General features: G+C 38.0%; 1 protein-coding gene across 3 annotated transcripts in view; it reads right to left on the bottom strand.

Annotated features, from left to right (window-relative positions):
* The window catches only part of MAPK10 (mitogen-activated protein kinase 10), a gene marked incomplete at both ends in the record, with an annotated part of 110,504 nt that overhangs the window by 35,095 nt on the left and 59,599 nt on the right, over nucleotides 1-15,810 (bottom strand). Inside the window, one exon of one of the 3 annotated variants that reach the window (XM_083367565.1) lies at nucleotides 11,065-11,136. The exons of 1 other annotated variant lie outside the window; for it this stretch is intronic. In XM_083367565.1, the coding sequence (XP_083223691.1) occupies nucleotides 11,065-11,136 (72 nt within the window). Of the gene's footprint in view, nucleotides 1-2,834; nucleotides 2,907-11,064; nucleotides 11,137-15,810 lie in introns of all 3 variants that reach the window. One more of the 3 variants, XM_083367566.1, reaches the window with a different exon arrangement.

The raw sequence follows: 15,810 nt of genomic DNA, 5'->3' as shown, positions 1-15,810 counted from the left end.
TCAGAGAGCACCAAGGATCGTACAGTGCAACGCTTAGCTACAAATATTCTTTTCTATCAATATGGACATAACCGCCAGCAGACTATGGACCCAATCCTGAACCTTAACATGTGAAATCAGCTCTGCACACAGCATACAAAATTACAAGCAATAGAAGTAGCTTTTGCAAATAAAGCAAAATAAAATAAAATAGAATTTGCTGAAAAAGTTACAGTGTAAATGAGAAACAAAGGCATAAGAGAAATTGCGCACAGCCTTATAGAAAATGGGGTGCATATTTAATGGCATTTCCCCTCATTTGTTTAAAAATACCAACATTGTTAAGAATGAATTTGAAACAAATCATCAGCTGTTAGTGGGTGTTTCTAGGGAATTTTTCTACAGCAAATGCTTTTAATGGCTTAATTATCGAGGCTCTGTGAACAAATTTTAATAAGTATGCAGCTGTTTGAAAGAAACTGGGCTTTTAAAATGCATTATCTATAGGACATTTTGGGTCAGGTTTACCTTTTCTTTTTTCCTGTTGAATTATTCTTACATTAAAAAGCTATTCTATTTACTTAACCACATGAGAAGGATGACTGAATCCAGAGCGTACTGCGCAGTAATAGAGTACCTAAATAAAAACTCATTTCATATTTATGCCTGGTTTGGAAGACAATATTAGATATTGGCTAAAATAGCTGGGTTAAAAAAGGCAACAGCTGGGCAAAAATGTCCATTGTTGAGATTATATTGCATTATATTTATCAGAGCACCAGGAATAGATGTGGATTCTCAGAAGGAAGGTGCTGCGTATTGTAAAATGATAGCCAGTGTAGTACAGTATAGAAATGATGGGGGTGGACAAGGTTGAAGGTCCAAGGTTCATGTTCACCCTCAACTGTAGAAGCTCATTTGGTAACTTTTGGTTCTGTCACTAACCTCCAGCCCAATCTATCTAACAGAGTCTGTTGTGATTCAGGGTCAGCCTGTGGGTTCGGCAGTTGGGTCGGACGACTCAGAGGAGGAGGAGGGGGGTGTTGAAGAGCTTGCTGATGATGGCCTTGAGGGTCCGCAGAGCCCTCAGCCGGGACCCTCCCACTTGGTCACGACGGAGACCCAGCTGTGTGAGCCTGACAGCGTGGATGAAGATGATCCACAGCTGGCCCTGTTCAAGGACGCCCGACGCAGGAGGCAGTCAATCAGGAGTAAACAGAGGAAGGCAATGGGGCACCTCGGAAGGAGGCAGAGAGAGGCCACGCCCTGAACTGTATTTAAGGGGAATGTGTGGGAGGGCTGGTTTGCTGAAGGCAACCGCTTGGATAGTTCCTGTTTCATAGCTCCTGTTTCATGGTTGGTGTCTTGTCTTGCTCTGTTTTATGTTAATAAATTTGGCAGGCTTTATTCCAGCCTCTTGCCGTTTGTAAAGGGGTTGTCCCTGCTTTTGCTGCAGGGCCGGTAGCAGGCTGGTACAGAACAGAGTCATTGTTGGAGAAAACACTAGAAGATGGGAGTACATTTCAACATTGTGGAATCCTTAGTGCTCTCTGACTTTGGTTGTTTGCTTGTAGACATTTCATTACCTGTCTAGGTAACATCATTAATGCTAGCAAGGATTGGGTGTGCATGCATTGATAGGAGAAAACCACGCCTTCACTGGCAGGGTAAGCTACTGTATGTAAACAGGGAGCAAACAACACAATCACTAACAGTGATGATGTTATCTAGTCAGATAATGAAACACCTGCAAACAAACAAGCTCAGAGAGCACTTAGGACTCTACAGTTCAACTCTGCGCTATATGTATATGTATGCTCTTCTATTAGTTCAGTATTTACTGGAGGAGAGGCAGGATATAAAGCAAACGGATATCACTGAGTTCTGAATACTGATTCAGTTGTCAGATATGTAGGAATCACTCCCAGTAGTGATATCCAAAATAAAAATATTGCTAAAGAAATTGCAGGTTACTGTTTTCATCATATACACACTGACTTGAAACACTAAATTAGCTTGTGGGAGGCTATGAAAATAAGGAGTACCTGATTTAATGAACAGCACAGAAGTGCTGTCCCTGCACAAGGTCCAAAGCACTTCTGAATTTGCAATGGATCTCTTTAAATACATAACACCAACTCAACCTATTTTGACTCATTCTTCAAAACTGTGACACCCTCAAGCACATCATTTTTGTCTCAATAGGTGCCATTAAAGATGTCAAGCTCTTTTGAATTTGTAAATCCCAATACAAAACAAGAAATGGATCTGTGATGCTTATTTATTCATTGATCTGCCCAGCCAATTCCATATGAGCAAGCTAGGGTATAAAGGCTAAAACCAACCTTCAACTATGTAATATCAGATGAAGATACCATAACTATCTCTAATTACGCTATTGTAAAATTACAGCAGAAGCCCATTTATTTAAGTTGCGGCGACCTATATTTTAGCAATGAATTTCTCTCCCCAATCAGTTAATTTAATACAGTCATCCAGACTGCATGGACATGGATTCATTAAAAAAAAAATTAACGCTCCTGCAAACCAGACTAAACCTACAAAGTACTGCCGTAAGCTTTATTAAAATATGGAGATCCAGGAGGATCTATTGTAATACAGAAAGTTAAAGAAGAATGCCTGATAAACAGGGAAGGAGGAATTCAGGAATTCTGAATCTATGGCGAGGCTTGATGTCACTTTTCAAATAAAGATATTGCAGTGATGGAAAGGCACCATTATATACAATGTTTATTGCAGTTCATAAGAGTCTGTAAGTATTAAGCTACTCCAAATCAGAAGTTAAATTAGAACAACAATGTTATCTAGAGAAGCCCACAGCCTAGGAAGGATACGATCAGTGCCAGGAAACAACACAGCACCTTTAATCATTTCTCCCATGATGCACCCTACTGACCACATGTCAACTGAAAACAAAAAATGAAATGAAGGTAAACAAGAACACAGCAACAGAACAACAAACAAATGAGAAGACTTATCTGGTTGGATCAAAAGAACAGGCACGATTCCTTGCTACTAGGATGTGGGATTCCTGGGAATGTTGCTGTTGTTGTTGTTGTTGTTGTTGTTGTTGTTTTTTATCCCGAATCAGATATTCTAATTAGAAGTAGAATCAGAATTCCATGGCAACCATTCTCTGTTGCATCCATCTGCTTCTTCTGCTTGTCTTTCCTATCAGGGCCTTCTATCGTGTTCTCAGTGATTTAGCAACAGAAGTGGTTGCTAAGGGCAGCAGCCAGACAGAAGGTTTAAAAACAAAATCGAGGGAACTTGCTCTACTGAAGGTGCCACTGATCCCTATTTTTGGCCCTCTAGCTTCAGATTAAAAATCTGTTCTTTTTCCCAGTCCACAGTTTGTTCTTCACATTTCTGCATAAAGCAGGCTTAGTATTGAAGTGCAATCTGCAACATAACTACAGTATGAACAGATTCCCCATTAAATGGGCAATTCATCCTGTAAATTCAAGACACCCATTGATTGAATTCTTCCTCCTTTGTCCTACCACTCCCATCTTAACTACCCTCCCCCCCCCCCGACTTACATCAATAACTTGAGCTGGAAAAGAAGAACATCAATAGTTCATTCTCCAAATAAAATCCTGTTAAAAAGTACTCCCTTTCAGAAACTAGGGAATGCCATTTTAGGGTACAAAAGAAAATGTTTGTTGAGGTTTACCACCTGGGTGAAAGGATGGTGGAAAAAAGAGAAAAAGAGTTTGCAACTATGGGACAGAGTGGGTTGTTGTATTGCTAAATACGTCTAAGTTTGCTTGCATGCCATGTGAGCACTGTGGAAAGAAATAGAAAGGAACCAAATAAGATTTAAAGCTAGTCTGTTGCTCTTGTTAAGGTCACGCAATAGTGTAACTGATGTTGTTCCTGTCCCGTCTACGTCAAATCCTGACTGCAGTAGATCTCAAATGTTCCTCTAGGATTATCTACAGCAGCGGTCCCCTACCTGTTGGGCACCAGGGACTGGTTCCGTGGAGATTTTTCCACGGGCCAGAGGGGGAGTATGCTGCCTGCATCTTGTGGATGGGGCTTCCCTTGTTTGTGCGGCCTGGTTTCTGGCATGCTGCGGACCGGCGTTGTCCATGGATCTGGGGGTTGGGGACCCTTGATCTTCTCCTGAACTTGTTCTAATGCCATCGCCATCTGTAGGTTTCATAGATCAGTCAAATCAGTAAAGCAGAGGCATCTGAGAGATTGTTGGGGAAAGTCCAGCTTTTGTGGAAACCCTGAGTAACTCTTAAGGGGGTTAGGGTGGATTTGGAGTGAACTATCTAAACTGGGGCTTTTCAACCAGTGGTCCAGGTAGCACCTGTGGTACATTGGCACCTGGCAGGTGGTATGCAACCATCCTAGAAAAGTGGTAGCAGGGGAGGGGAATGAGCTGAACCGGTGGCAGCACCGCACAAGCCTGAGCGAGAGACGACTGGAGCTGCAGGGCTGTCAGGGCTCAGCGGAAGCGCCAGGATCAGCGCTTCTTTGGGGCTGTCAGGGCTCAGCAGAAGCACCAGGATCAGCGCCAGGATCCAGCTGGAGCTCGGTGCTGATCCTGCTGCTTCTGCTGAGCCCAGAAGAAGCGCCGATCAGCTGGAATGTTGCAGCATCTCCAGGGTCTTGTGATTTACATTGAGATGCTTGGCAACTGATTCATATTTATGACAGTCACAGTGTCCCAGAGCCACGTGAAGTGACCAAAACCTGCTGCAACCACCCAGCAGAGGGGGGGGGAATAAAAACCTCGGACAGGAGGAAGAGCGCCACCAGGCGGGCAGGCAGATGTCTTGCTCGGCTGTTGCTTGAGGGGCACTTTTTTCAGTGCCACTGTAACTTCGAACAGTCACTAAGTGAACTGTTGTAAGTCGAGGACTACCTGTACTTCATCACTTCTTTCTTTCTTTCTTTCTTTCTTTCTTTCTTTCTTTCTTTCTTTCTTTTTCTTTCTTTCTTTCTTTCTTTCTTTCTTTTTTTGTCATCAAGTTTTTAACACCTTGCTAGGCGACTGGTGGTACTCGGATATTGCCATTTTCTAAAAATGGTACAATGGGTGAAAAGGTTGAAAAGCCCTGATCTAAACCCATCTGACATCCCTGTCTGATGTCAGGGATGCAATCAATGTAATGTTGGGAAGCCCTCTGTTTCCAAACTAGATGACATAACAAGTACAACTGTTCTGTTAAAAAAATATTTGAATGGAGAGTTGACTTCAGCAGGAAATTAGATTTAAATAAATTCAGCAGGAAAACCCTGATTATGATTCTGTCAGAGGGTCTGGCTCATATGGACTAGAAGACTAGAGGATTTTTGATTGGGCTAATAAGAAACTTGCCCAAGGGAAATGGGGATGTTCCCATGGGTGTTTTAATTCGTTTTATTGTTGTTTTTCTGTATATTGTTCCAGGCTCCTTTCGGAAGGACAGTACTATAAAAATAACATTAAAATATGTCAGTGTCCTTGGGTGAAAGCACCAAAATTTGAATAAATAGTACTGTCATCATTTGAATACATGGAAATGTTGGATTTCGGATCTCATAATTCCTATCAAATTGGCAGAAGACTAGGTAGCCACAAACCTGGGAAGGGTGCCCATTTTAAAAAAATGCAATTAGCAATTAGAAAACAGGGCAGCCAAAGTTCCAGATGCAGGTAATCCTTGACTTACAAGTTCGTTTGGTGACCGAAGTTACAAAGCACTGGAAAAAGTGAGTTGTGACCCTTTTTTCACACTTATGATCATTACAGCATCCCCGCGGTCACATGGTTAAAATTTGGACACTTGGCAACTGGTTCATGTTTAGGATGCTTGCAGTATCCTGGGATTGTGTAGTTCCCTTTTGCGACAAGCAAAATCAATGGGGAAAGTCATATTCACTTACCAGCTGTGTCACTAACTTAACAACTGCAGTGATTCACTTCATAATTGCAGCAAGGAAGGTCGTAAAATGGGGCAAAACTCACTTAACAACTGTTCTCACTTAGTAACAGAAATATTAGGGTCAATCGTGGTTGTAAGTCAAGGACTACCTGTATTCACGTGCAGTAAATTCTCCCTGCCAAATATTAAATTATGTGTGTGGGGTTGGTATTTTAAAAAAAGAAAGAAAAAGAAGGGGGAAAATGACTGAAGTGTGAAATACCTATAATAATAGAAAGAAAGCAGATGGCTTCTCTGCTACAACTTAGAATCAGTGAGTGAAACTAGCACTCAATTGGGACAAGCAAAAAAAATGCTGCTATTAGCTGCAATTATCCTCTGAAATTCACTGCTACTAGATCTGGTGATGGCAATTCTGATTAAACAGTTTCCAAAGTTCAGAGGCATTATTCAGTTCAGCTCCATCTGGATGTCATTGCCTTTTACGTGCAGAATTACTAATACCTCAATGACTACCTTGCAATTAATTGATTAGCGAGCATGCGGAAAAATCTTCTTGATTTCAGAGCATGAACAGAATGAAAGAAGAGGAAACGCTCCTTGATTCATATGATCTCAAATCATTTGTCACAAATATCTGTATCTCTGACTGGGAAGGAAGGGATTTAAAAAAAATAAAAAATTAATCCAATCGCAAGAAGATACAGCAGAGCAAACCTTAAAACAGTCTTCCTTATTTAGAACTTTGGGACAGGAGCTCCCATAATCTACAGCCTATCTCATCCAGAAAGTTCTATGCTGGGAAATGTTGTCTTTGGGGTCATCAGTATATCTTGGTTCTCCCTGTCTTGGAATATCTTTTTTGGATCTTAGCCATGAAAAAGATTGTTTTTTTAAAAAAATAAATAAAAATAAAACCAGTATTTATAAGGATCAGTTATTGGCTGGTCTTATTTGGATTTATTGTAGGAAATCAGCTGTTTTTCCAGTCTATGACTCCATGATTTTCTGATACCCTTCCTTTTTAGAAATTTGGTGCTCACTTAACGACCAGCAACTGTATTACTAAGAAAACATGGTTGTCAAACAAAACATCACATGACTGGGCTATAAGACTTATAAATTTCTTATAAGGCCATCAGTGTCTCTGCAGTCATTAAGCACAACTTAATATGATCATGATTTGTGACTTACTGCCAGCTTCTCCATCAACTTTGCTTGTCGGAAGCCAGTTGTGAAGCTCACAAACAGCAATCATAGGATACTGTAATTATCATTTTGAGTTTGAGTTGTAAAGTTACTTTTTCAGCATTATTCTAAGTTTGAACAGTCATAAACAGGACGGTTTTTAAATGAGGAGTGTGTATGTTCCAAATGACAAATAAGCTAGGATGTAAGAAGAGGGTAACGGTTGCTGGAATTGGGTATGTCTAGTTTAATGAAGAGAAGGACGAGGGGGGACATGATAGAAGCGTTTCAATATCTCAGGGGCTGCCGCAAAGAAGAGGGACTCAAGCTATTCTCCAAAGCACCTGAAGGCAGGACAAGAATCAATGGATGGAAACTAACCAAGGAGAGAAGCAACCTAAAATTAATGAGAAATTTCCTGACAGTGAGAACAATTAACCAGTGGAACAGCTTGCCTCCCGAAGTTGTGGGTGCTCCATCACTGGAGGTTTTTAAGAAGAGGTTGGACAACCATTTGTCTGAAATGGCACAGGGTTTCCTGCCTGAACAAGGGGTTGGACTAGAAGACCTTCAAGGTCCCTTCCAACTCTGTTATTCTGTTATTCGGTAAGGTCGTCACCATATTATGTTGAGTTCATTCACATCTAAATTTGCCAGTATGTTGAATTTCATTTATTTTATTCTTAGCAATAGTGTGAAATCACTTTGGCTTGTGAGCATGACTATCTCTGTGAAGTTGAGAGGGAGGAGGTGTTAAGCTCACAGGCTACTCAGAAATTATGACCATCGCTTTATCTCTCCATAAGCTCAAAAGACATTGCAGTGAAGTAGGAAGAATCTCCATCTGTTTTAAGGAAAGTTTTGTTCCTACCAAAATTTCTGATGATGAGTAAAGTGAGTAAATGCTTTTTTTTCCTGAGTGGAGAGTTAATTTCAATAAATATGTAATTGCCTTTACTGTCCTTCCTAGTTTAGCTCATTTTGTTCATAATTGTTCTATATTGGGGTGGAGAACTATGGCCCTTTTATGATTTCAACTCCCAGAATTCCTGAGCCAGCATGGGAGCTGAAGTCCACAAGTCATAAAAGGGCCATGGTTCCTCACCCCTGTTCTATATGAAGAACTTTGTAAGGGTATTTGACATGTTAAATTTAGTTCTGGAAGAACTTTCAAATCAGTCCTGCTAAGATGGACCATAGTAAGTTTCACAGACACCTTATGAGATGTTTGCAACATTATGGACCTTATGAAGTGACATACAGTAGCAGTACCAGGCACTTTTTTGTGATATGTAAGCCTTTACAAAGGGTTTCTATTCTTTAAAACTAGTAAAAACCATCAAGATTTTGCCACTTCAGTTTGTAAACATTTTCCATTTCATATTGTTGTCCTATCTACAAATCTTCAAAGTTTCCAAATGCCTTTTCTTCAGTTGATGAGCACAGTTGATGAGCACATTTGAGTCCTTCAGGAGAAGGGCGGTATATAAATCAAATTAATCATAATAATAATTTCTATCTTATTATTTTTATAGAAAAAAACAAAGCCCTGTTTCTTAACAGAATATATGGGTCTCAGGCTGTGATAGGGCCAAAGTGAAAACTTGGTCTATGGGTAAAAGTATTTAGTTCCTGTAAAAGTAAAGTCTGACATTATTTTTTAACCCACCAGATGGGGAAACAGTTTAAAGTATAGGCCACATGGTTAGTGGAAATCTGTACTGCTAAGTGTGTGAACATACTTTTTCATTATTTGGTAATGCATTTATTTTGCTACTGAATCCTGTTAGCCATTTAAACGACATCAATTGTACAGTATTATATGCAGGGGAAAGTCTGGAAGAGATATTTCTTTGCTATTTGAATACCACTATAATAGAGTGGGACATATTTGCAAATACATGTACGGTACTGCAAAAAAAAATCTTTAAAATATATGAAAAGTGAATTCCTCTTTATAGGTACAATCATGCTTACAAATACAGTTAAAGGACTATTTTAATCCAATGCAAGTCAATGATACATTACTTTAAAAGATGCACCTATCAACAGCTATATTTTCTTTTTATGTAAGAGGAAGGAGTCCAATCTAGAGCCAGACTTTAATCTACAAGGAAGGCAAAATCTAACTCTTCGCTCTCTCCCTATGTTCTTGATAGAAATCCCACTAAACTGCCACTTATATTACCTTTGTTTGGATGAATCATTTTGGGGGGCAATGTAAATAAATCCATGGAAAGTATAATCTAGATCACATTGAGCATTCAAGTTAAAACATATTAGTTAAAATGTATTTCCCTGAATCCAAATTGTAGTAGCAATCCAGAGTGGAGCCTCTATATTATAGCTAAAAGTAATTTTCTCCCTCTTTCATAGGGTGGGGTGCAGGAGAATATGTTTTAACTTTGAATCTCTGATATGGGAAATGTTTGGAGCCATTCATTTTACATTTAGTAAATGAAAAGATGAGGCAATGATTCATGATGGAGTTTGCTTGTGTGAATATATAACACACATTATATGATTTTATGCCTTGGGGGTGATGCTGGATTCATATTTATTGAGAAGTATGACAGGATAGCCAACTTTCCAAAGACCTATTTCAATGTCCCTTGGCAAACAAAACAGTGGCACACCAAAATAGCAAATATTATTTTTGAAGCTTAGTGCTGAACAAAAGTTTTATATGTTTCAGGACACACTCAAAACTCTTGAGTAGGCAATGTTTCTCTCCCTTGGTTCAAATAGGATGAAATTACCCTTGTCACTGAAACAGAAAATCTTGGAGATATCACAAATATGTGTGGCTTAAATCACAACCTGCTGGCCATTTGAGATAGATTACAGCTGTGATGAGTAGAAGATTTATTTAGGGGTGTTTCTGTTGCATTGCTGATAACATTCCAGATGGCTTTTTCAAGCAAAATGAAAATCTCTGCAGATGTGTGGTTATCTGACAATTCATCTGTTAATCTTTCCATCTGATTTTCAATGCAAACTGGTGTCCGTAGAATGACACCAGTTCCGCTTCCTCTATATGAGGACTGGAGAATTTGCCTCAATATATTGGACAAATCACCATATTTTTTTTAACCCAGAACTGCTTAATTGCTCATGACTATCCAGCCATCATATCAGCTCTCAGAAGAGTCAACACCAATTTATCAATGACGTTTGTTTCCTTTTAAGACAAAGGATGTTAAAATAAATATACATTTTCCCCTCTCATTAATAGAATTTCTTATACTATAATACCACAACTAAGATAGAACGTTTCTTTTTTCTTTCTTTTAACTCTTTTCATTTTCCAATATTATTTTCACCATCTTGAGAGATGGTGGAAAGAATATAACCGAAGCTCAAGTGGGCAAAATAAAATAGGCTATAGGGCTAACAAGCAAAGTCTTGTTCATAATACAGAACCGCATGCATAATAATAGCAGTAATATTAACAGCAACAATAAGGAAAGCTCATTCTGAAAAATCTGAGTAACCATATCAGAAGGACTGAAGAACATTTCTAGGCAACAAAAGAATAAATCAAAACATTCAGCATAAATGTTGTATTGACCCATCTCTGAATCCATACAACGTGAAGGTGGACCCAAACCGATGATGCATTAGCGAACAAAGGATTATGATGCCATCACCAAGGTCAAAAGGAGTACAATGTTCGAAACATCAAGCCAAAAAGGGGAGTGGAAAAGTCAGGATAGCTTAAAGAAACACATCAGCCATTTTCGTAAACGTGTGAACCGATATAACGGTAGGGTAGTAAAATTGGACGTGACAATATTTGCTCTTTTTTCATCATCTCTGAATCTCAGATGACTCCAGTAATAATTCCACACACCTCTACAATTCAGCTTTTTTTTTTTTTTTTTGCTTTGTGTTCCTCCTGTACATTCTGTATTTCATTGGAAAAGTGCAGAATGAGCCTGCGCGGGATGGGAAATAAATAATTCAATTAAAATTGCGAATGGCATAAGGATACAGTCCCTTCCTGGAAAGAGGATTTTATGGCGCACCATTTCTCCCATGATGCATCCTACTGACCATATATCCACTAGAACGGCAGTGATAGGGAAATGAAGAGAGAAAAAGGGGAGGGGAGAGGACAGGAAAGGTTAACTAAAACACTTTGGATCCTATAGGAGTGGCAAAAGAAGAAGTTGATCAGAGAAAGCACAATTTTATGTACCTTCCACCAAACATTTTTTTTAAAAAATACAGATACGCACACACACACACAAACAATACCCACCCATGCACAACTACTGTTATTTCATAAAAAGAAGCAGCTCAGAGGTCCACCAAACCAGAAAATATCTGCATCAAAATTCTATTCCTCTTATTGAAAGAATTGCAAATTTAATTTCAAAATCATTTGACACTTGGCATTCGTGTTCCACTTTCTTATAATGTGTGCCACAGATGTGTGCCACCTTATTTGTTTAGAGGTGAAATCTTATCCCCTTTTCTGGGAATAAAGCCTTCTAAATTCATGAGGACTTATTTTTAATGTAGACGTGGGCAGCATAGCATGTGGCTCCAATCGTTTCTAACTGACCATATGCAGGGAAAGTCAAACCTAGTAATTTATTTCACCCAGGTCACTCCATTTACACAGTACCAGAAAAGTTGATGTATTCTCATTACATGCTCCTGTTTATTCTCCTGCACAAGGAAATTACAAAGTAAATGGATTTGGGATGTGGGGATGAGAAAAGCTAATCATTCCAAAAGGGCTACTTAATAGCATTTGGGAGGATTAAATAAAAACCGGGTCAGTGGTTGCCATGTTGTGAAGATGTAGTAAAAATGAATCTTTTATGAGCTCTTTATATATACAGTATACAGCCAACAGGTTGTAATCAACCTTGTTCCTTCTCACCCCTTTTCATTGTCTCTCAGAATGATGGCTGTAGAGGAATAAGCCACAATGTGGCCTTTTCAGTTTACGTATCCACGAAAGAGCAAAAAGTTGTGGTTGGATGCTGAGGAATTGCTTTAAAAATGTTTGTGGTGGTTCTTTGATCACAACGGAGAAACTTAAAAGGACCTACAAACTCGATAATGAATGGATAGAGAGAGATTTATAGAAAATATAATCTTTAGATCTGCTTTTCAGGTTCCTTCCGTGAGTGGAAACTAATTATCAAGTGGTCCTTGGGAATGAACAGAGACAGAAGGCAAAGCAATCATAATCTTCTTCCTGTCACACACAAAATCAGTGATACTGCATACTTTTCGTCAGTAAGAAAACTGGAACTCCTCAAAATGTTCAGCTGAAGACTAACTGAAGAGATATTCCATCGGCCACTGATTTAAGCTGAAATGACTAGCTATAAGACAAATGCAGAAGCAATTTTTGCTATGGGTACTTTCTTAGGTAAAGTTATCATGAGAAGCAGAGTTTAATTAAGAGCCTCATATTATTATAATTTTTCATTAATAGCTGCTCCAACTAAGTCCCAAGTCCATAATTACAGAAGAAAAATACAGGTGCCAGGCAGTTAGACCAGACTTGGCAGACAAGGAAAGAATTGCCCATGATCCAGTTTAATGAAATTTAAGGAATATGTGAAATATGATGAATTATTCATCTTTCTATCTCAGTTAAATATGAAGCCAACAAAAAAGCCTTGCATCACTATATTTAGCAGTAATAGGACTATATAGGGGAAGTGTCTGATATATGTTACCTACCACATTCCTCAAGAAAGACATGGTTTCCATTTTGAGTCAGTTTTAGGTAACCCAAACTGGTGCAAGCAGTTTTGGTTCCAACTGAAACTAGGATTTCCTATCACTATTAAGCCTCCTTGCCATTCTTATCTTAACATGGTTTACCTTTGAAAATTATACTTGGCTAAAGGCATTGCCAGTATGGAATTGGGCCCCAACCAACATTATTTTTAAATTATAGAGCACAGTTGTCAAACTCCATCGTTTTATCACATTTTCTGCCTTTGCAGAGATGGGGTGGGTGTGGGCTGTGTGCATGATGCATCCGGCCCGTGGGCCACCAGTTTGACACCCCTGTTATACAGTAGATGAGGATGATGAGGACAATGATGACAATGGTGATTTTATAGAGCAAGGGTTTCCAAACTTGGCAACTTTAAGACTTCAAGCTCCTAGAATTGCTCATTCAGCAATGCTGATTTGCCAAGTTTGGAGATCCTGGTTATAGAGGGTCATTATACAAATATCTCTTACAACTTGGAGATATAACATGATTTTTCTCAACATAGGATAGTCATTGATTCCTTTGCCTATTAACTGTATCCTATCCTGGTTGTCTACTTTTCTCTCTAAATGGGAGAGTATTTCAAATGAATGCTGGGTACTGGCAAAGTCCAGGTGTCAGGAGTTGGAGAGTCCTGTCAACTTGCACATGTCACATTTTCCCAGTTATAAGTAACAATGTGCATGTGTGTGTTGTTGTTGTTTATTACAGGTGCACACAACATAATATTCAGGATGAAATCCAATCATTTTAGCAATATGAAGCCACCATGAAAAAAGGCTAACATTCTATCCAATATGGTCCATGGTATACCTAGTGATTATTTTGTAATTCTCTTTGAATCTTTTTTTCTTCCTCTCTTTTTTTCTATCCTTGACAAAGAAACAAAAAGAAAATACTGTGGACCCAAGCTATTCTTTTTATTAACCAAAACAAATACTATATAAAATGTTTAGGGGACAGGATGGACAGGTCTGAAAATGCAAGTCCAATACATTGGACCAGTATTTTAAAGGGAACTGTAATTTAGGAATCGTGGGAACAGGATGTAAGCAAACAAGGTAAAATATATTATTCATAAATTTGGATTGAGAGAAAAATGAAAACATGGAATGGCCATAAAAGGTAAGTAGCACAATGGGATGGTCATTAATTTAAAATAAATGACCTTTTCCCCATAAATTGAAGATGATTTCCTGATATTTTAAATCTAGAAGGAAAATTTTAAACAAAATCTCTTTCTCTTCTTTCTTACAATGGTTCTATTATATCTACAATGTTCCGGGAATCCAAAACCTGAAAATTTCTCACATCACAATAGTCTATAGCTCCATTTATACATGTCCCTTCTCACTTGGCTTTCACCAAGTGGCAAAATTATTGGATTGTTCATTGCACAATATCCAAATCTAGTTTGCTTATGTGAAATATATCAATTAATTTTAGCTATCACAGGAATGACGTAAGGAGCCTGATCATGGATTTCTTGAGAAAGTTCTACTAGATATTTCAGTTCAGAGGGGTGTCTGAATTCAATTCAGGGGAAAGGAAAGACCAGATTGGCAACCTGCATCATACTCTTTTGTAATTTTCTATGATTGCCAATGATTATTTGGCCTTTTGTCTGATCCACTGTAGATTTTCCGTATTATGTTCCTATGTACCCTATGCACAGAAATCTGATTTAATAAGCCCTGCGCTTCATTAAAGCTTATAATCTAAATCAAAACCAACATCTGAATTCACCTTTTTCCCAGTTGGCTGTTACAAAACTTCTGAATAAGAAGATTTCCAAAGCATCTTGCCATTATTTTTATTATTTTTATTTATTTATTATTAATTATTATTATTAATTATTATTATTATTATTATTATTATTATTATTATTATTATATTATTATTATTATTATTATTATTATTATTATTATTATTTTAAAAATTTTTTAAAAAATTTAAGCTGGTGAGTACTACTTGATAACTAATCACAATTAGAATTATTTTTAGGACAACTGTCAGTTTGAAATAGCAAATACAAGGTGTACTTTAAAAGTAGTACTTTAAATTTTTATCAGATTTAATCAGCGGAGTAATCAGGTTAAAAATCAGCTGATAAATGTCAGCTTGTAGATTGCAGTCAGATGTCAGTGAAAAGAGCTGCAGCATGCTAATTGGATTCCCCAACTTAAAATGGAAGACTTTCAAAGATGCAGGAATTTCCTCATTACATTTAACACACACAAGATACTAAAAAATTAAAATTGTTTAGCAAAATAGCAATCTAATAAATGTATTTCTGTTGTTTTCTTATTTGCAGCTTTGATTGATGTCATTTTTGCAATCATATCCTTAGTAATGTATTGTTAGTAGGGATTCTTTTTAAGCACACAAGTTGTGTGTCATCAGTCATGCTGGCTTTTTTACACTAAATCAAAGCAAACTACATTATGGTTAGGCTTGAAGGCTCCAGACCTCTGCAGAGTTTGGAAAACATAGTCGATGAGGGCCAGTTTAGAGAAGGGAAGGATGAATAAGGACCATGTTTTGAATTCAGTAAAGATTAAAAGGCCAGAAATGTGGCAGAGACAAAGTCCACTCTTTTGCTCTAATATGAGGACATTTTCATACTGTTTTTGGGCCTTCCCTCCTACTCTCTGTGGCAATTTTGTGCCATCATGTCTGTGATCTTGCTGCTGTTTCCTGAAGTCAAGAAAGTAGAGATTACAGCTTAATTCCCCCTTGCTCCCATCCTTATCCTTTCTTCACTGCTTCCTTCTCCAGCAAGGAAAAATCACTATGTGGATAAATACGTAAAACTTGTTTTTCTTTTAAAAATGAGGAGAATATTATATCAAGATGCTATGGTATTTTTGCTAGGGAAAAAAAAGAAAATGTAAGAGTAGGAGTTTCTGCCATCAGTAACATGCCTATTTTGCACTCAAGAATAAATCCTGTAAAACTGCAAAAATAAATAAATAAATAAATCTTCAG

This window comes from Vipera ursinii (assembly GCF_947247035.1).
Source record: "Vipera ursinii genome assembly, chromosome: 7".
NCBI classification, from domain to species: Eukaryota; Metazoa; Chordata; class Lepidosauria; order Squamata; family Viperidae; genus Vipera; species Vipera ursinii.
Note: the sequence above shows the minus strand (reverse complement) of the source record. Positions and strands in the feature narration are given on the sequence as shown.